Consider the following 20,985-nt stretch of genomic DNA (forward strand, 5'->3'; position numbering starts at 1 on the left):
CAAATGGTGATGCCGAGCTTCAGTGAAGACGAAACCTCAGTACTGTATTCCGTATACATTGAGCGTTGGTTGTGGTTTGGGGTGTCGTGTCCATGTCGCTGGCACCAGCTCTCACTCAGCACTTACAGTAGCACACACTTGGCATGGTGGTCATACTTGCATACCTCCTAGGTGCCGCCATACTACCTTACCTACTGTGATATTTAATGTAACCATGTGAGAACTTGAACTTACCTACCTGAGGTAGTGGTGGTATTGGCGAGGAGGCTGAAGCTGGGAAAGAGCCCAGTTGCTGAGTCCAGGACTAGGAGTAGGGAGTAGGGAGGAGAGTAGCCAAAAATAGGCGGGCCTGCTGCAACATCCAGGGGAGAGTTCTGCCCCTTACCCACCAACACACCCACTGTCGGTCCCTAAAGTGCTAACTGAATAGGTGCCACCTGGATGCCTATAGGTACCTAACATACTACCTCTACCGTTAGGCACTTTAGGTACTGTAAAGGTAAGGTGCAGACAAGGCGCAGCAGCCCCTAAGCCCGGGTCAGTTTACCGGCTACGGATACTACGGATACATCCCACCAGTAAATTCTCCCATTCGTGGGAAAATTTGCTTTTTCTCGCCTGCAGTCGTGTCCCTTTCAGCTTCTATTCCCTCGTTCGAGTGTGCCACTCACTGACACGACTCGTTCTGGTATGGCACTGGCACTGACACTGACACTGGACGTGAACTGTGGCGGCTTGACCTAATAGCGGTTCCCGAATATTCGTGCTACGGTACTAGATGTTGGATGGTGTGGGTAGATACTAGAGAAAGGGTGGACTCTCTGCCCATTCCACATTCGGAATCTGAGACCGACCGTTGGATCTAGGATCTTCTTCTCACCTTCGCCTCCATTTGCCCTTTCTCTTTGGAGATTTTTCTGCACTGACTATGTTTCACCCTGGCATTATGATGGCGTTGCTGCTGTGTCCACTGCCAGTGCCAATGTCTACAGTCCACGTCCACAGTCCAAGTCCAGTCAACGTCCACCATGGGCCAAAAAACCCCCTCCAACGAAGACCTTTGCTACGGTAGGTACTAAGTACCGTATGGTGGACTTGGTATATGTACTCTGTATGTATCCCTCACGCCATCCACCGTGGGCGTTGCACCTCGATTGCCGATTGCTGATCATTTCTCGATCTTGCTTTTTGACGTCTGTTGCCCATCCATCTACATCCACACTGCACACTCGACCTCCGACTGTTTCTCAATCCTCAGCAGACGGATATTCACTCGTCTTGTCCTCTGCAAGTTGCTGTCATTATTCTCCTCCTGCACACCCACCGTCATCGTTACTGGCGGACGAGATCCCCGGCCCGGTGGTGAAAATCCGTCGCCCTGCTACAGAGATACAAGAGTACAGAGTATTTTGTAGAACCGAATCAACACGCGTCTCCAAGACACAAACACGTCATCGGCTCAACAAGACGCGAGACCTTCTCCGACCTTCTTCGGTTTGACTATAACAGCACTCGGTCTGAATCTGAAAGAGTCCACCCCCATTCTTCCTCTCCTAGCAAGCTGTCCTCCAGTCTCCACCTCACCCAATCTCCCCAGAAACAGACGGTGCGAAGACATGTCCAGCTCACAGCGGTTCTACGCCAACTACGAAAAGGCGATCCAAGGACCAGATGGACGGTCGGGACCAAAGTCGACTCCTTCCTCTTCCAGCTCCTCTGCCGCCTCCTCTCGGACGTCGTCGACCGTCTCCCTCGAACCCTCCACGCCGGTGGCTGAATGGTGCCACCAGCTTCACATGCTTCAAAATCGGAAGTACGAATGGTGTACGGCATGCCACCCGAAAATTTCATCGTTGCAAGTCCCCTCGCAAAAGATTCTGCGGCAACAAAGGAAAAACCACGAGCCGACACACGCATATCAATGATGGATCAATTGGTGGATTTTGAGTTTTGGCAGTCTTTTTCAGCGAAGGAGTTGGTGGCTTTTCTCTGCGTTGGGGAACAGCATTTTCCCTCCCCAAAGTACGCTTTTCAGTCGAGCGATGTTCATGAGCCACGATTTTGTACCAGTCAAACTTGAAACACCAGAAGATGGAGGGCAAGACAATCCCAGATCCCGTGTCCATCTATCGCCTCGATGGACCAACCTTGAGTTTTTCAATCTGTTCTCGGAACATGTTCCCATAAGTTTCCTCTTGTTTGAAGATCTGTTCATGGTTGAGCTACGATTTCCTCGGATCAGCAAGGAACAATGAGTTTCTGCCATACCTTTGTCGCCTCCAGTGCACTCGGCTCGCCAATAGTAGGATCGGCCCCGGCCTCCAACAGCATCTTGATGACTTCGACCTCGCCCTTGAACACCGCGCCAGCCAGAGGCGACTGTCCCTTATCGTTGAGCCGGTTGGGGTCGGCGCCGTATTTGACCAACAGCGACACCAACGGGGCATGGCCATAGTATGAGGCAAGCATAAGCTAACAGTGTGCCGGCTCGTCAGATCAGAAGTGTCTCTCAATCGAAAGTTTGGGCTTTTTTGATTGATTAATCAGATTGATTGATGGATGGCTTACAAGAGTGTCGCCCTTGTCGTTTGTCAAGTTGCCTGGTAGACCGCGCGGTAAATCCTGTTCGAACATGTCCATCTGGCCCCTTCTCGCCGCGTCGAAGGCTCGTCCGGCCAAGGCGACGACCTCTGGGTCCAGTTGCACCGCCGGCTGTGAAGTGACCGTGTCGTCTGCTGTGGTTGTGGTTGTGGCTGTTGAGTGCGGCATCATCATCGCGGGTTGTGAGCGCGATACGTCTCAATCATTGGCCAAAAGGGACATACTCTGTACATACATATAGATACCTAGTAGGTACTATATATCTCGGAGATACTGTAGCAAGGAAGGCAGACCATTCATTCACTCAATTATTCATTCATTTCCCTTCTCAACAACTTACATATAGGTACGGGCATTATACCTAAGATAGAAGATACTTATACATAAGGTACTAACTCAGCCGTCCTGAGGCGGATGATGGCATGCTGACAAACTTATCTTAAGCCTTGAACGTTTAGCCTGTACGTAGTAGGTGCGAAGTATTAGGATCTTACAGCTTCAACTGCAAATACCTTAGTAAGGTCAAGTCTTCATGAATACATGGACGTCGCCAGTCCAGTTCCATTCTTCCACTGGATCTGGCTGGCTGGCTGGCTGGCTGGTGAGATTTCGTATCTTCGTCAGTGTAATCATTATTACTGATCGTGAGTGCAGGTGGTCATCCAACGTCTAACACGCCACGCCCGCGGCGCTTGACGCGGTCTTGACACGAGTAGAGGGTCTTCTCACGTGACGCGACTTCAGTAGGTGGGTGGACAGATCAAGCTGGCGCGGTCCACATCACGTGACATGAAGGCCCTCCGAGGCTGACCAACATCAAGGGTCTGGACTCTAGCCACTCGGGCTGGTGAAGTCCTGACTACGGTACTCGGTACGTATTAATTCTGTAAGCAGGTATGGTCCAACTCTTTAGGTACCTACCTAGGCAGAAAAGAGCAGAGGCGCTGCTGCTGTTCTGTTTCTAAGGTACTGAGCTCTTCATACGGTAGGCAAGTCAAAGGTCCTCGATGGCGTGCTCTAACCCCCCACTGATTGGGTGAAAGATATACGGTAGACCCAGCTTCCTTCCCCCACTGCCCACTACCGCTCACTCGCCGCCTCGCGCTGATGCCATCCTGGCGCCCGCCCACATCATATCCGCGCAACCAGAGATGTGCCCACCGCAGGGATTTTCCCGCACTGCATCGTAAGGCGGGCGAAGCAGAAAGAAAGATTTGTTCGTTGCTGCTTTGGGCCTCACCACTCACCACTCACCTACCTTTGGCGTTTAATTCTTATTAAATTACACAACACATATATATCGACCGTCGGCTCCCCCTCCTTCTGACCGATTTCGATCTTTTGACGACCGTCTCTCGCAACCTGCCTGACACTAGCTTCCGCCTCTCTCTCAGTCTTACAGTTTTACCAACAGTATAACACAACCCCTCCAAGATGTCTGCCGAAGGCCGTTTTGAACCGTATGTGATTTGATTGCTATGCTATCCTGCCTGCGCCGTGGGCACTCTCTCTGAGGAATGGTCCTTTGCTAACCCATACTTTTCTCCAGCCTTCGCCTCGGCTCTATTGCCCCCAACTTCAAGGCCGAGACCACCAAGGGTCCTATCGACTTCCACGAGTTCATTGGTGACAACTGGGTCGTCCTTTTCAGTAAGAGCAGATCTGAGCAGTGACACTGAGAGTGAGGACATGACACGGGCTGACAATGGATTCCCATAGGCCATCCTGAAGATTTCACACCTGGTATGTAGGAAGCTGCCTTGCTCGCCGTCCGCCGTCACAATCACGAACCCAAGGGAACCCAAGGGCGCAGGTGGCGTGCAGCAACCAAGTGGGCGTTTGAAAGCGTTCTCCATACTGACGAGTGTGTTAGTGTGCACCACTGAGCTGGGCGCCTTCGCCAAGTTGGAGCCAGAGTTCACCAAGCGAGGCGTCAAACTGATCGGCCTCTCGGCCAACACCATCGACAGCCACGGCGAATGGATCAAGGACATCAACGAGATCAGTGGCAGCAACCTGAGCTTCCCGATCATCGGAGACAAGAGCCGACAGATCGCCCTCAAGTATGACATGATTGACCACCAAGATGCCACCAACGTTGATTCGAAGGGCATCGCCTTCACCATCCGATCGGTCTTCATCATCGACCCCAAGAAGACTATCCGCACCATCCTCTCCTACCCAGCCTCGACCGGCCGCAATACTGCGGAAGTCCTCCGGATTGTCGACTCGCTGCAGACTGGTGACAAGCACAAAGTCACCACCCCGATCAACTGGGTGCCTGGTGACGACGTCATTGTTCACCCCAGTGTCAAGACCGAGCAAGCGAAGGAGATCTGGCCGGAGCTGAAGATCATCAAGCCATACTTGCGCGTGACACCGCTGCCCAAGGAGAAGACCACTGCGGCTTAGAGATGGACCCGTGATTTGGAATCAGGACATGCTACCGATTTGCGGTCATTAAGCGAGCGACCCTTGGGAGACGACTCGGGGTGTTCCGCAGTGGCGGTAATGAGTTTGATTTAGACGCAATGAAAGCCCTGTTGTGGAAATCAAGTCAGTGCAATCCAATCCCGATCCGACGATGCTGTGTTGGTGGCGGCGACAAAGTAGATTTGAGCGGCGGGTGCGTATGCGGCTAGGAGGGGTGCTTGCTGCATGCGCATTCGCTCCCGACGTTGCAGATATCGCAGGGCATATCCTCGCAGCCACCAATGCCCGGCTGCCTCCTGCGTCCTGCCCACTCCGATCTGATCGGCGGCAGACGGAGATGGACAAGTCAGGCGGCAGTGTTGTAGAACCTGGTCCCCGGGCCCTAATCACCCTGTCGGCAGGAAGCGGTAGTGGTGAGGGTGAGAGCAGCAGCGCAACCACCACTGCCGGTAAGACTACCTTAGTGATCTGTACACTCACCAGAACGTACTAGTGTCTCCGGTGGTCTGCCACTAGGAGCTATAGTACACATATTAGGCACCTGTAGGAGTGCTATTAGTGCTCCGGAGTACCAGTTAGGTACTAGCACTGCACCCACTGCGTTAGGTACCTTACGTACAAATGTACAAGTACGTTCGAGCAGAACTTCGGATTCTGCCACATGCCGGCTTGGCGTGGATCACTGCAATGACCCTGTCTAGAGCGTGGAGGACGCACCCGCTACACAAATCCCACTGCAGGTCCAATTCTCCTACTCCAGGGCCTGGGTGGTACAAACCTCAAGGGACTCGTCTTCTTCATTCGTCTCTCCGTCTCGCCCTCGGATGGCCTTTGCAAGCCTCGCGTTCTTTTCGACCGGCGTGCTGTCGACACCTTTCCCTCCAGACGCCCCCTTTATTCTGACCCCCGCCCCATACAGAGTACTACTACTAGTAGTGACACGGACCATCACCACCACCCTTCACCGCAGAAGCGCGATCCCGAGACAAGTTCTTTGTCTGCCGGTAAGTGGCCTTCTTTCTCGTCCTGCATCGTGTGCGCTACTCCTCTGATTGATTGCCAATTCGGCTGCTTGCCGTCGTCTGTTGGCTGAGCGAGCTCGTGTTCGTCCCTTTCCCACATGACAGGATCCGGGGAGAGCGACATCTCAGTTACTTACCATGTCATCTCTCGAGCACTGTTCACGTCGTACTTTTCCCAGTCATTCTTCCTCATACCCATATCTGCTTTCTTTCTCCCATCAACCTCCCATGGCCATGGCCCTTCTGCGAAGAATATGAATATCCACCCCAGCTGAGAATGTGGTTCCGCTGACCATGATGGACAGGTTTCGACGTAAGGGTGCGGCGGGCAAGCAGGGACCTCCTCCTGGGATACACGGTTCACGGTTCTGGACTTCACATCTTGATCCACCGTCACCCGAGGAACAGAACTGGCCACCAACTCCCCCGTCGGCCACGGACAGTGACTCGAAGTCTTCATCCAGTGTCTTCACTCTTTGGCCGAACCCGTCGTCGCCTGCGTTTAGCAGTGGGCAGCCTGCAACTGGCAGACCCCGGCATATCCCCATTGACATCTCAAAGTACCAAGTCACCGAATTGCCTGTTCATGACTATACAGAGGATTCCACCGTCAAGTCGACAACTATTGTTAGCACACGTTTGCCCCGTTATGTCCCAATAATAATCCCCGACTTTGCACAACCGTTTGCGCGCGAGCTCCGGCCTGCCACGTCAGACGTCGACATAAACACGCTGCGTGCATCATCATCGTCATCAACAACATCATCCACGCCCACAACACCTACTGCCAACAGCGAGGCACGACGCTCTAGGAGTTCGAATGAAGTCAACAGCATCTCAACTGCGACGGTATCAAGCATTCATGAAAGCCCAAGCCTGACGATTGATGAACAGGCACCAGTGATGAACAACAGTCAGGTAAGCCTCGTGGCTTCCGAGGCGAGCAACGAGGCAGCAAGTGCTGCACCAAGGCCTGCCCTTGCTACAGGAGCAAGAGTCCCTCAGCAAGGCACCGCCCCGACGAACCTGTCAGGTCTCGTATGTAATGTGCATAGGACGACCGGAGAGGAGCCCCCTGCCTTGGTGGGAGCAACCACAACGATACTTGGCGACAAGCTGTATGTTTTTGGAGGTCGAATACACTCGCGGAGCAAACCAAAACTCACCTCGAGCCTCTACGAATTGGATCTGATTCGTCGCCACTGGGTCAAAATTGATGCCCTGGGCGATATTCCTCCGCCTCGATACTTCCACAGCGTCTGCGCTCTCGGTGACTCCAAATTGGTGTGCTATGGGGGCATGTCACCCTCAACACACAGCAGACATGCTGCTACCGCCGAACCCCAACCGGAGGTGGTGGTGATGTCGGACGTCCATGTCTTTGATGTCCCCACCCGCACGTGGACGCTGATCTCGACCTCTGACAATCCCCAGGGTCGATATGCTCATTGTGCAACGATCCTCCCTTCATCTGCGGTATTCACCTCTGCCAGCGCCCCCCTCTCCGCCATTCACCACAATCCTCCGTCTGCCGATCCTCACTCGGGTACGCTGGGTGTTCACCTGGATGGAACGGGCGGCGCGGAAATGATCGTGGCTGGGGGCCAAGACAGCGGCAACAATTACATTGAACAGATTAGCGTCTTTAACCTTCGCAGCTTGAGATGGACAGATACGACCCCGTGGGATCGGAAATGTGGAGCATATAAAAGCATGGTGGCTCCGTTGACCGGCTTGTCGGCCGAAAACATTGGACGAGGAGTTCCTCTCAAGGATTCAAGAGCCAGCTCATACGCAGGCACTTCCACGTTGATCTACTCCAATTACAATTTCCTCGATGTCAAACTGGAGCTACAGATTCGACTTCCTGATGGCTCGGTCGTAGAGAAACCCATGACTGGACCGGTATCTCCTCCTGGTCTGCGCTTCCCCAACGGTGGCATCATTGACAGTCATTTCGTGGTCAGCGGGACCTATCTGACTTCTTCCAAACACGAGTATGCCCTATGGGCACTGGACCTGAAGACATTGACGTGGGCGCGGATCGACACGAATGGTTCGATCTTTTCGCAGGGGAGCTGGAACCGCGGGCTTTTATGGAACCGTCGAAATACCTTTGTGATCTTGGGACATCGGAAACGAAGCTTGGTGGACGACTACAACCATCGCCGGATCAACTTCAGCCATGTGTGTATGGTTGAGTTGGAAGCGTTTGGCCTGTATGACAATCCGCGAAGAGACTCCCCTACGTCCGGCTATGTCTCGGTCTCTGCGCCCGCCGTCCCTGCATCCCTACAGGCGACACTACCTAGCCAAGGAGCTGGTGGACGTCCATACAATAGCACGGCAGAACAACTTGGCCAAGCAGCACTGAGCCTGACCGAGCTTGCGGACATGGAGATTGTGGCCTTGGGAGGAGAAAAGATCCCCTGTAACTCCTTCATCCTTTCGCGGCGTTGGGGGCCCTTTTTCAACCAGCTTCTGGTCGAGTCTGCAACCACACATGAGACCGCCAGTCTGTCGGATGAGGCGACGTTAAGGCCTAACATTCGGTCTCAAGCCAGTCGCAATTCCTCCCTCACCATTACCCCCAGTGTGACGAGCGGTTTGGGCCCGTCCGGATCGACGGCTGGGGCCGATGGAATCCTGGATCCACAACGCTCGCTCAGTCGATCAACGAACCGAACGTTGGTCGATCCGCCGAACATCATGCCGACGGTGGCTTCGAACCGCCCGCGATCATTGTATCTGCCTCACATGGCGGCTACGATCCACCTGTTACTGCACTATCTGTATACATCTTCCTTGCCGCCCGTAGGGTCAGCCTTGTGCACCCCCCACACTCTATGTTCACTGCTGCAGATGGGACGGCCCTATCAAGTCGATGGACTCCTGGAAGCCACGGTCGAGCGGCTGCATCAGGTCTTGGACGGACGCAATTCAGCAGCAGTGTTCAACGCCGCGGCGATGGCGGCCGGAGGCGGGCGAGGTCTGGTAGGTGCTGCAGGCGGCATCATGTCACCCCCAGGCCGGCGCGAGAGCGAAGCTACCACCATCGCTGACCAGACGTTTTCGGGGAAGATGGCCGGGCTGAAGCTGTCCACGAGCTACGAAGAACCGAAAAGAGGGGGTCACGGGAAGGCCAGTTCGATAGACTCGAACTCGACGGCTACTTCGGCCTCGACGTCGACCGATGTCTCGCAATCGCAGACGGACACTGAGACGTCGGCACAGGAAGACAAGACGGATCGGGACGGCAAGGGGCCACGCGAGACACGCGACATCTGGACGGGAGACATCAGTTCGGTCATTGGCCTACAGAAACGAGGGCTGCGAGGGCTGATGGAGGGACGACGGTTGAGAGAGCGGGCCAACACCGGCGGTACTGGTGGTGAATGAGGATGCTCTTTGCTCTGCGGCGAGGGCCCAACCATTGGTTGCTCTCCAGGGGCGATACTAAGTGGCGTGCAAGACGAGGACGATGACGAGGACGAATCAGTGATGACGGGGCCGGGCACAATACATGTAGATATGTGGCCACAAGAAGGATGGGAGTTGGTGTAAATACACTGGGACTGATACAGTCCTGGACAGGCCTGAGGTGCGAGAGAAAATAGGAAATAGGGAAATGCACGTGCATTGGCGTCCGGCTTCACATGGACGGGGAAAACAAAGAGGAAGCAGATGCCTCGGCAGTGGCACAGGAGACGTGGGAGACTGGAGTCACGCTACAGACGGAGTATTACTATGGCCACTTGCCATTGGAGTTGCACAGAGCAGTAGCACAGCACAACAGATCATCTGACGCAAATGACACTGCCATCTGTCGGCAAAAGAGAAGAGATCTCACTCGGCTGTCATGCGTCATGGGCGCCCTTAAGCCTACGGTAGGCCCTGTCAGCCCCTAAGCCCACGCAGCCTAAGCCTAAGTAGCCCCTAAGCCCCCTGCCAGGTCTCCCAAGTGCCTGGGGTCCCGCTGGCTCCATGTTCTGGGGCAGAGCGTGACCATGTTCGAGTGGTAGTATACAGAGTATCCGTATAGAGTTACGTCCTGAATCCAGACTCCGAACTGTCCGGTGCCCGGCCGCGGCATCGGAGTGGAATTGTTGGATTACAGCACCGTGTTTGCAAGTCCTGTGATTTGACGGGTGGCCTGGCATGTGAAAGGGATATCAAGTCCATGCGCCCTCAATTCTCCCTCGATCTGTGACCTCCTCCCACCTCCCACTCCCATCTCTCTCATAACCTGCCTTTATTTCGCTGTCTCTTCCTCTGCTCCATCGGGTGGCCTTGTACCACCAGAATTCTTTCATCTGTTGCCCATCCGGCTTGAGCTCTACCTTGACGTGCAAAATGTCCAAATCCTTCTCGGTGGCCGATGTGGCATCCCACAACAAAGCCGACAATCTCTACATCATTATTGACGAGGATGTCTACGACTTGACCAAGTTCCAAGATGAGCATCCAGGTATGCTGGAGTGGAGCCGATCCGCAGCCTCCGAGGCCGAGACGCACGCTGACCCAAATCACAGGTGGAAAGAAGAGTAAGTGAAGTGCCCGCAACCCCGTCGACGCGATCATGCTTCCTTTTCAGACCGCGCTTGAGTCTGCGCCGGGCCGCCTCGGCCCTTGGTTTCCATCACGTCCACACCGGCCTTATCTCTTCGTTCTAACCCCGTGGTGCAGTCCTCCAGCGGGTGGCCGGCAAGGATGCCTCGAAGCAGTTCTGGAAATATCATAACGAAGGAATCCTGAAGAAATACAAGACCAAGTTGCAAGTCGGATCGTTAGACACCAAGAAAGTCGAAGCCCCGCCCACTCCTCCTGCCACTCCGCCGGCGCAAGAGAAGACGCAAAAGACTGTGCCGCAGGCAGAATCGGGGACAGTTGCTCCTGCGCCCGGCCCAGCCGCCGAGGCAGCCGCCGAGGAATCCGCCGAGGCATTGGATCCTTACGGGTCTCTTGTTCCATTTGGAGATCCAGCCTGGTACCAGGGGGTAAGTTGAAATCCAATCCAGCCGATCGACCAACAGCGGCCTCTAATTCAGGTGCTAGTACCACTCGCCATACTTCAATGAGACTCATGCAGCCCTCCGCGCCGAAGTCCGCGAATGGGTCGAATCCGAAATCGAACCCTATGTCACGGAGTGGGATGAAGGCAAGAAGGTGCCGGAGAGCATCTACAAGCAGATGGGTGAGCGGGGCTATCTGGCTGGGTTACTAGGTGTCAAGTACCCGCAACATTTGACCCCGAATACGGTCAAGAGCGTGCCGGCGGAGAAGTGGGATCTGTTCCACGAGATGCTTCTCACCGACGAGCTATCGAGGACGGGTTCGGGTGGTCTGGTCTGGAACTTGATCGGCGGGTTTGGCATTGGATGTCCGCCGCTGGTCAAGTACGGCAAGAAGGCATTGGTGGACCGGATTCTCCCCGGCATACTCGCTGGTGACAAGCGAATTTGTCTGGCCATCACCGAGCCAGACGCCGGCTCCGATGTGGCCAACCTGACCTGTGAGGCCAAGCTCTCGGACGATGGCAAGCATTATATTGTCAACGGGGAGAAGAAATGGATCACCAATGGCATCTGGTGCGACTACTTCACGACGGCGGTGAGGACGGGCGGACCCGGCATGAACGGGGTCAGCCTCTTGTTAATCGAGAGAGGAGAGGGCGTCAGCACCCGCCGGATGGACTGCCAGGGTGTGTGGAGCAGCGGCACGACGTACATCACATTTGAAGACGTCAAAGTGCCCGTGGAGAATGTGCTGGGAAAGCCCAACAAGGGATTCCAGGGTAAGTCGGGTGTCGCAGGGGTTGGCGCCCACCAGGATATCGCGGCTGACCGAGTGTGATAGTGATCATGACTAACTTCAACCACGAACGCGTGGGCATCATCATCCAGTGCCTGCGCTTCTCGCGGGTCTGCTTCGAGGAGTCGGTCAAGTACGCGTCGAAGAGAAAGACGTTCGGCCAGAAGCTGATCAACCACCCGGTCATCCGGTTGAAATTGGCGCACATGGCGCGTCAAATCGAGGCCAGCTACAACTGGTTGGAGAACATTGTGTATCAGTGCCAGAAGATGGGAGAGACCGAAGCCATGCTGCGACTGGGCGGCGCCATTGCCGGTCTCAAGGCCCAGGCCACCACGACGTTCGAGTTCTGCACCAAGGAGGCCGCTCAGATCTTTGGCGGGCTGGCGTACTCGAGAGGCGGGCAGGGCGGCAAGGTGGAGAGGCTGTACCGAGACACCCTGGCGTACAAGATCCCGGGCGGAAGTGAGGAGATCATGTTGGACCTGAGTATTCGACAGAGTCTGAAAGTGCACCAGGCGCTGGGGATGAAGCTGTAAGAGCAACGACGTGACCTTACATCCAAGGGGTGCTAGGGCTTGGGAGACTACAGTATACCAGTATAAGTGTCCCTCCCTGTACGGATCCCAGTGCGCTCAATTCCCTCCGAATGGCGACGTCACATGACACTGGCGAATTAAGTGTAAGGAGTATTAATAACCGTACTTTGTATCATCGGACTGCCATTCATTGCCCTGGGTTGGATGCGACGGTAGTACTACTGCCACTGCTACTGCCACTGCTACTGCATATGTTTCATACATGGAAGCACCGCCTCAGCCTGCCGAGTTGTCGTTCTCGAGTCCTACGGTACAGTCCTCCGTACTTGACGGTACGCCGACAACCTGCTGGGAGTGGAGAAAAAGAACGGTGATGTGTGAATGGTCGAGTTTCACTCACTGTTGCGGCTGCCACGCTGCGTAGAGTGTGGCATGGCATGGCATGGCATGGCGAAGAAGATGGAAGATGGCAAAAAGCAGGGTTCGGGAGACGTCACCCATCGAACAGAGATTTTTCCCATCACCACCACCACTACAACCCTAAGGGACGGAGTGCCTGTGTCTTCCCTACAACACCGGAGTCCCCTGCAGTAGGGCACAGCCAGGATCCAGGATCCAGCATCCCATCCATCATCCATCATCCATTCGCTAACCATGCCAGGCATGGCCACCCGATTCTCCCTCATGCCGACCATTCGCCCGCTATCTCAGGAACGGCCTCCACCTCCACGAGCTCACCTCACCATTCGCCCGCCTTTTCAAGACACACACTGCAATGCTGCGCTGGACTCGTCATGGCCTCATCCACGGCTCCATTCCCCCAGTTCGGTCCGGGCGGCTTTTCTTCCTTGACGTTGAATCTGACCTCTTGACGGAGCGAGAGCTTTCTTCATATCTAGTAGACCCCAGCCTGCCTGACTTTCTTCCCTCCAACTCCCTCTTCATCCCTCTACAAGTGTTTGCGCTTCTGTACCATATACTGTAGTATATACTCTCTTATTTCAAACCTCGCACTCGTTGACCAACCTGGTCTTCCACCTTCGTTTCTGAGATTGTATCTTCTCCCACCATGCGTATCTCGCAAATCCTCGCCCTCGTGGCGGCCCTTCCTTCCGCCCTCGCTGCCTACAAAGGGTTCAATTATGGCTCAACCGGTCGGGACCAGGCGGCTTTTGAGGGCGAGTTCAACTCTGCAAAGAATCTGGCCGGGTCGAGCTTCACATCCGCCCGCCTGTACACGATGATTCAAGACGGAACTACCGACACCCCCATATCTGCCATCCCCGCCGCCATCAACACTGGCACTACCCTGTTGCTCGGGTTGTGGGCGTCGGCTGGCGATGCTCAGTTTGCCAACGAGTTGGCGGCCCTCAATGCCGCCATTGCTCAGTATGGCACCGCCTTCACCGACTTGATTGCCGGCATCAGTGTTGGATCCGAGGACGTCTACCGTATCACCCCCATTGGTGTCGCAAGCAATGCAGGAACCGGTGTTGGCCCGGATGTCATCATCAACTATATCAGCCAAGTTCGATCTGCCATTGCTGGCACCGCGGCCGAGGGCAAGCTGGTTGGACACGTGGATACCTACAATGTCTGGACCAACTCGAGCCAGAACGCCTTGATTGCCGCCTCCGACTTCATCGGGGTGGATGCCTATCCTTACTACGAAACAACCAAGGAGAACTCGATCGCCAACGCGAACGCCACCTTCTGGGATGACTATGAGGTCACGGTGGCCGCCAGCCAGGGCAAGCCGGTCTGGATCACCGAGACTGGTTGGCCAGTTTCGGGCGCGACCAGCAACGAAGCGGTCGCCTCGGTCGATAATGCAAAGACCTACTACGACGACGTGGCCTGCCATGCGTTTGCCAATAACATCAACACTTGGTGGTACATTCTCCAGGACACCGGTGCCGACCCCAGCTTCGGCCTGGTCGGGGCTGGCACTCCGCCTCCCACCACTCCTCTGTACACCTTGAGCTGCTAAGGATGAGCCTGAGCCTCTGGCCAGTGTCCGACATGGGACGTGGAGTGATATGCATTATTATGAACAAAAGTTGGGATATGGAAAACAACGCCATTAGATTGTGGACGGGACGCTGGTTATAGATATGATAATGAAAACTTAATACAATTGGATTGCATTGCAACCAGATCAAGAGGGACGGAATGTCATTGAGTCGCTGACCCATATCCTTATCCGCACCTAGATACTCCGTACTCTGTACACATACCTGTGTAGGGACAGTCAGCCCATCCCCAGGTCTTCTCCAGAACCAACGGTGGGCGGTGCCGGCTCCCCCACGTGACCAGCCCCATAGCGGCCTAACTGCTTTGGGAAGCATCAACATAAACAACTCGAACATCACTTGATTCCACCGCTGCCTGTCTGGACTCTGCTTTGCTCTTCATTCCACGCGTGCAACTCTTACATCAGTCAGTCTCCTTGTTGACTGGCTACTAACTACAGCTCTACCCCAATTCCGTGGTGCAGGTTGTATTACGACGACGGTGTCCCTCCTCCGTCAACCTCCAACGCCCCCTCCACGAGATGTCCTAAAGACCCTAACAACGGTTACGCTACGACGTCGGAGATCCTGACCTTACATGCACGCCACAAGACAGGCAGCGACGACATAACACACGACCCGAACGACAATCAAACAGACGCGTCTGCTTCATCCTCAGCCCTCGAAACCCGCCCACCTCCAGTCTTAGTTTCATCCACACGGCCATCCTTGCTCACACCCTCTGCATCCTCCGGCTCCTGACAATATGGCACCCCGGAAAGCGGCCAGTCCGGCCAAACCGGCCAAACCACGTCGCGTTACGCGTGCCCGAGCGGCTGATCCTGAGACCCCAGCGGCTGTTGAAGAACCTCCAAGACGTAAGGCGTCGGCAGCTGGGGGTAGACAGGTGACCGCGAGGACGAAGGCAAATCAACTAACAGGCAAGGCTGCTTCGGCCGTGCCTGCAACAACCAGAACGAAGGCAATTGAGGCCAAGTCTCGAGTCACGAAGACAGAGTCAAAACCAACGAGAACGACAAGAGCAGCGAGGTCCACTCCCCAAGTAACCAATGTTACAGCAGCATTGGAGTCCTTGGTGGGCGAGAATGGAGATGATGATGACATTGCCGTCGCGGTGGCAAAACCGGCAACCAAGGTATCCAGGACCACACGAACTACATCCAGTGCACCGGTCAAGGGTGCCACATCTACATTGGCTGCAGCCCCAAGACGGCGGATCAGAGTCACGCCGCTGGTTGAGGTGAATACCGAATCGGCTGCTCCCACGGAACCGGTATTCAAACCTGAAAAGAAACCCTCGACTAGGGCGAAGAGGGAGAAGACGGCGACATCGAAATCTACTGCGACGCGAAGCAAAAGAGATGCGGCGGCGGCCGAGTTGGAAGACAAAGCCGAAGAACGCGCAGCTATGAAGACGACCGAGCCAGCACCGAAGCAGCTTGGTAGGGGACGGGGAAGAAAAGAGACGGCAGTCAAGGAAGATGAGGCTGCTGTTGCTACCTCGACCGTGGGGGCAAAGACAAGAGGTAGACCCAGAAAGGAAACCTCGAGTGCAAACCCGCCACCAGAGACCAAGCCTGCCGTCCCATCCGCCAGACAGACTCGAACCAGAGCAGGGTCGGCCAACTCTTCTGTCGCCGCCGAGCCAACTGTCCACCTAGTGGTTCCTGCGCGAAAGAAGGTGACGTTCCAAGATCTTCCGTCTGATGAAGACGAGAAGGAGAACAATCATCCTACACAACTCTCCAAGTCACGAACAGTCAGAAAAGCAGCACCCGCTGGAGCCGCGAAGAAGAGTGCCACGGCAGGTAAAGGCATGCGGGCGAAGCCTATTCGCAACCCTGCAGTCACTAAATCGGCCAAAACCACTCGAGGCGCTTCCTCAAAGCCCTCCCTGCGGTCCATCAGTGAGGCAGAACCGGAGGAGCCTGACAAGGTCCTACCGCGGATTTTGACCCCGAAGAAAATCACACAGGTTGCAAAAGCTCTCCCAGTGGACAGTGAGGACGACGAAGAGGACGAACTTGCCGGGGCAAAGACTCCTGTTCACAATCTTAGCCTTTCCCCTAAGCGAGGCATCATTCCTTCTATGCCTCATTCCAACTCGCCCGTCAAGAAACTTGATTTTGGCACTGTACTGAATGCGACATCCCCTGAAAAGTCCAATACCTCCCAGGCGGCAGGAATTCTGAGTCCCCCTCGGCGTATGCCTACCTCGCCAACTAAGGATTCGCTGAAGGAGTCTCCGCGACGAGCACCTGAGGGGATCACGATCTTCCGGACCCAAACTCAACCCACGAACAGTTCTGGGTCGGTGGCCTCGCTGCCTTCGAACCACCAAGCTCTCCTTCACCAATCTCCCAAGCGAGGTCTGTCTGACAAGCTCATATTTCCTCCATCTGCTGTCAAGTCACAGAATTCACCTTTGAAGACTGCGTTGCTATCTTCACCAGCTCGGCGTCTATTCTCACCCTCGAAGCAGACTTCGCCGAAGAAGAAATCTCCTATGAAGGACATGACACTCGGATCTGATGGACAATCCAAGAGCCCTGGAGACGTCGACCTTGTAATGTCATCTCATTTCAGATCTTCGGTCTCTCCCCAGCGGCTGGCGAGAGTCTACAGATTGAGCGACGATGAACTGAGCCAGGAGCGTGCTGGGGATGTTGACTTTGATCAGTCAGTTCTCAATGTTCGCAGTCCTTTGAAGGCGGACATGATAGCCAAGCACCTCCCCATCGTACATGGCCATGACGAAGAAACCCATGATCAAGAACAGGAAGAGGACAGCTTTGCTCACACATACGAGACTCCAGTTGCGGACGACTTGGGTCATGGCATAGAAGTTGGCCTTGACGACGACGAAACTATGATTGATCCCACACTTAGTGAGGAGAGTGACAGTGAGCAAGACACCATGGCCGCTCTTCAAGGAGTGCCGAGCCCAGCTGTTGCGCCCAATTCTGGTGAAGAGGTAGAGGTTTCGAATATCGACCGGGCTGAGAGACCTCGGCTTTCGAACACGCTGTTCACCCGCATCAGAGACAGTGGCAATGAGTCCGAAGATGAACTTGCCGCAGATCAAACGCCGGACAACAAGCTCCTCAGGCCGAGCTTCCGACCCAGTCTGACTGGTGCGAATATCCGTTCTCGGCTGTCTGCTGGCATTGTGCCTTCGAGTGCGACGAGAAATCTCGGCTTTACTCCTCTCACGGCACAAATGCGTGGATGGCAGGCTGGCAGCCCGCCAAACCGAACTGCTTCGGAAGATTCGAAGCCCACCTCGCAAGCTCTTTTCTCACCACTTGCTCGAATGCATGTCGAAGGCTCGGTTGAAGTCGTGAGACATGCCACACCTGTTCGACATGGGCAGAAGCGCAAGTCATTGGCGAGCAGATTGTCTTTTGTCCCTTCCGTGATTGGAAGTCCTGTGGGACCGGAATTCTTCGCCGAAAGTATGGAGGCGAAGGACTTCGAAAACCAAGTGCCCAGTGATGATGTTGTCGGAGAACATGATGCGGATCTCCACGAGCTGTTTCAGCAGGACCACTCAGCACCTCCAACTTCTCCCCACGCTGAGGATCATGAGGTCGATCGGAGCGAAGAAGAGCAAGAGCCGGTTGAGCAAGAGCCTGGCGAACTGACCACTGATCTGATCAATTTCACAAACGCTTCAGATACTGCGATGGTTGATTTCAAGGCCCTGGCTGTCGAGGCTGAGCTTGCTGCTCACGGCGAGGCTAACGAGCAACCACGCCAGAATGGAATCGTAAACGGAGAAGCCGAGTCTGTGCCAGTGCTTGAGACCGTGGACGAAGAACAATCGATGCTATCCACCTCTTCGGAATGTTATGGTGACGAGAATATGACGCCCATCGAAGGCGCGGCTGGAAAGGTCATTGTTGAGCACGATGCAGAGGCAGAGGTCAAACAACCAGCCGCCGAGATGGACGCTGTGTTTATGGACGTTGTTGAACAGCCGGGTGACACTGTTGTTCCAACTACTGAAGCGGATGCATCTTCATCAGCGAGGGGAGCCACCTTTGAGGAAATGGATTTCAATGTGACGCCTGTTCGACCTGATCCCAGCCTTCCACGATACGTCCACACCGTATCCAAAGTCCCACTCCGTCCTGAAGGTCTGATACCATCCGTGCTGTCACCGCTCAAGGCTCAGAGAAAGAGGCCAAGATCACTATCCTCGTCCAACTCGCTGTCAGCCATCTCATTTACCGGCAAGAGACGTAGTCTTGGAGCGCAGTCTGGCGATGTCGCATCCACACCTAGTCACCTCGGTACCCCCAGACCGAGTGCGGAGGTCGCCTCGTCGCCTCAGAGGAGAATTCGCAGTGCGGCGCCGAGTCCAGCTCATTCGCTTGCCAGCCACTTGTCTACACCCGGCCAGACGAGCTTTGCGATTGACGACTTTGGAGATAGTACGTTGGACGGAATTGAGCTCCCTAGTGATGAGCTGACCTCCGATGAACTCGAGACAAGCTACGCTGCAGAACAAGAGGGAAGAGGGGCGCAAGACGACACCCTCATAACGATTGGATCTGCCATGTTCAAGACACCAACCGTGCCGTCACAGAGATATAGCCTTCCTCCATCTTCTGTCCGGTCCAACCAGACTGGCACACCTCATTACGCAATGAGCACCAAATCCAGCAACAGCCGCAGGAACTCGATGACGAACCCCACGCCATCGAGGATGACTCCATTGGCAGCCAACGGCCCTCCGACCATTTCCAAAGCAAAGACACCGACCACATTGCTCAAGAGCAAGAGCGCAGCAAAGACTCCCCAGGCAAATCGGACACCTTTGAAACCGATGGGCCAAGGGATCCTGCACGGTGCCACAGTGCACTACGACATCCACACTACCGAAGGGATGGATGCGTCGGGTGTCTTCGTTGAATTGCTAACGGCTATGGGTGCTCGCTGCGTCAAGGAGTGGAGATGGAATCCTAGAAGCCGGGTAGCGAATGAAGGTGCATCGGCAGAGACACCAAATGTCGGGGTCGGGATCACACATGTTGTGTACAAAGATGGAGGCAAGCGAACGTTGGAAAAGGTCCGTTCGGCCAAAGGCCAGGTTCTCTGCGTCGGCGTTGGCTGGGTTCTGGATTGCTACCGCGAAGGCAGATGGCTTGATGAATCAGCCTACACGGTTGACTCGAGCATCTTGCCTCGTGGAGGTTCGAGGAGGCGCAAATCCATGGAACCGAGAATGCTGGTCAACGAGAATGGATTGCTTTCGGCCACCAAAGAGAACCGACGATTCACGTGGGCCGACCATGGGGGCTTGACGGATGCAATGAAGTTGGATCTGATCAATACGCCTGTGCGAGGCATGGAGGAGCAAGAGCCGGCCCAGAGCGAGTGTGAAGAAGTCGATGACAGCCAAGTTGAAGTCGACGTCGAAGACAAAGAGGATACCGAGACCACCTTTAATTCCACGTTTGACTACGATTCCCCCACAGCGGCAACAGTGGGTGAAGGTGGTGAGACTGCGAATGTCGGTCTCCTCGTGTCAGCCGTCCATGAAGGACCGGAAGAGGATTCAACTATGATCAGCAAGACACCCCGATCTTTGGGATTCTCCAAGAATAGGCGCATGTCTACTTCGACTCCCCAGTCGACCTCGTTGACTGTGGATTACGATCCGCGTACGGCAGCTACACCGTTGACTCCGTACCTTTTGGCCAAGGGCAAGGGCAAGGAAGCGGTTCAGATGAGCGCGCCGCCGAAACAGGTCAACAAGGGGATTTTTGATCACGACGGCGATGGTGACGATGACGATGAAGATGGTGCCGGGAGCGGGAGGGGGAGAAAGTTCCAGGTCAAGATGAGCAAGAAGAACAGCAACAAGGGGCCGGCGGTGAATGGCAGACGGAAGACTCTGGGGGCGAATTTGAATCTGGGATTGGGATCGAGGTTCAAGCCAGTGGTGGGGAGTCCATTGAGGAAGGAGTGACGTGTTCTGTGTAGAGTTTCCGCTGGTTCTCATTCAGGCTTTTCGTGTTTGTTCATACAGAAAGGTGACCTTCTTTTTGTTTTGTTTTTTTTTTGTTTTCTATAATGACAATGGTGACGATGGGAGATGGGAGATGGGAGATGGAGGGATGGAAACGGTCAATGGTCAATGGTCAATGGTAAAGGAAGGGCTCAATGTCGGCGTCCAGAGTGTCTGGTTTGAAATGAAATGGATCGAATTCAAGTGAAGTGAAGTGAATTAGATGATGGCCAGATCTCTAATCGTGTAGTGTATCCCGCATAGTCCACGTTCACTCTTGTTTTTTCCTTTTCCTTTTTCCTTCTATAGCACACATCCGATAGCTCACATGATCAACTGGTCGGATGGGGTCAGATCAGATCAGATCATTCAGTTTAATTCAGTTCAGATCAGCTCAATTCAGGTCATTCAGATCATTCAGATCATTCAGTCAGGTTCGGATATCTTGGTTCAATTCAGTTTAGTTCGTTTATCCAGATTAATCCAGATCAGATCAGATCAGTTTAGTTCAGTTCATATTAGATCAGTTT

General features: G+C 54.5%; 6 protein-coding genes across 6 annotated transcripts; 5 read left to right on the forward strand and 1 right to left on the reverse strand.

Annotated features, from left to right (window-relative positions):
* Positions 1-2,238: 2,238 nt before the first annotated feature.
* On the reverse strand, positions 2,239-2,769 carry A1O3_07732 (uncharacterized protein; the record flags this gene model as incomplete). Its single annotated transcript, XM_007737838.1, has 2 exons — positions 2,239-2,472; positions 2,569-2,769. The coding sequence occupies 2 exons, from the start codon at positions 2,767-2,769 to the stop codon at positions 2,239-2,241; spliced, it is 435 nt and encodes a 144-aa protein (XP_007736028.1).
* A 1,266-nt stretch (positions 2,770-4,035) lies between these two features.
* Positions 4,036-5,013, forward strand: A1O3_07733 (peroxidase; the record flags this gene model as incomplete). The annotated part of the gene is made up of 4 exons (XM_007737839.1): positions 4,036-4,061; positions 4,151-4,251; positions 4,321-4,344; positions 4,475-5,013. The coding sequence occupies 4 exons, from the start codon at positions 4,036-4,038 to the stop codon at positions 5,011-5,013; spliced, it is 690 nt and encodes a 229-aa protein (XP_007736029.1).
* Positions 5,014-6,353: 1,340 nt separating this feature from the next.
* Positions 6,354-9,455, forward strand: A1O3_07734 (uncharacterized protein; the record flags this gene model as incomplete). Its single annotated transcript, XM_007737840.1, has 1 exon — positions 6,354-9,455. The coding sequence occupies one exon, from the start codon at positions 6,354-6,356 to the stop codon at positions 9,453-9,455; it is 3,102 nt and encodes a 1,033-aa protein (XP_007736030.1).
* A 954-nt stretch (positions 9,456-10,409) lies between these two features.
* On the forward strand, positions 10,410-12,406 carry A1O3_07735 (acyl-CoA dehydrogenase; the record flags this gene model as incomplete). The annotated part of the gene is made up of 5 exons (XM_007737841.1): positions 10,410-10,524; positions 10,589-10,600; positions 10,743-11,053; positions 11,112-11,850; positions 11,913-12,406. The coding sequence occupies 5 exons, from the start codon at positions 10,410-10,412 to the stop codon at positions 12,404-12,406; spliced, it is 1,671 nt and encodes a 556-aa protein (XP_007736031.1).
* A 1,069-nt stretch (positions 12,407-13,475) lies between these two features.
* On the forward strand, positions 13,476-14,396 carry A1O3_07736 (murein transglycosylase; the record flags this gene model as incomplete). Its single annotated transcript, XM_007737842.1, has 1 exon — positions 13,476-14,396. One exon carries the CDS (start codon positions 13,476-13,478, stop codon positions 14,394-14,396), a length of 921 nt encoding a protein of 306 aa, XP_007736032.1.
* A 788-nt stretch (positions 14,397-15,184) lies between these two features.
* On the forward strand, positions 15,185-20,416 carry A1O3_07737 (uncharacterized protein; the record flags this gene model as incomplete). Its single annotated transcript, XM_007737843.1, has 1 exon — positions 15,185-20,416. The coding sequence occupies one exon, from the start codon at positions 15,185-15,187 to the stop codon at positions 20,414-20,416; it is 5,232 nt and encodes a 1,743-aa protein (XP_007736033.1).
* Between the last annotated feature and the right edge of the window lie 569 nt (positions 20,417-20,985).

Source organism: Capronia epimyces, assembly GCF_000585565.1.
Source record: "Capronia epimyces CBS 606.96 chromosome Unknown aczIQ-supercont1.6, whole genome shotgun sequence".
NCBI lineage: Eukaryota > Fungi > Ascomycota > Eurotiomycetes > Chaetothyriales > Herpotrichiellaceae > Capronia > Capronia epimyces.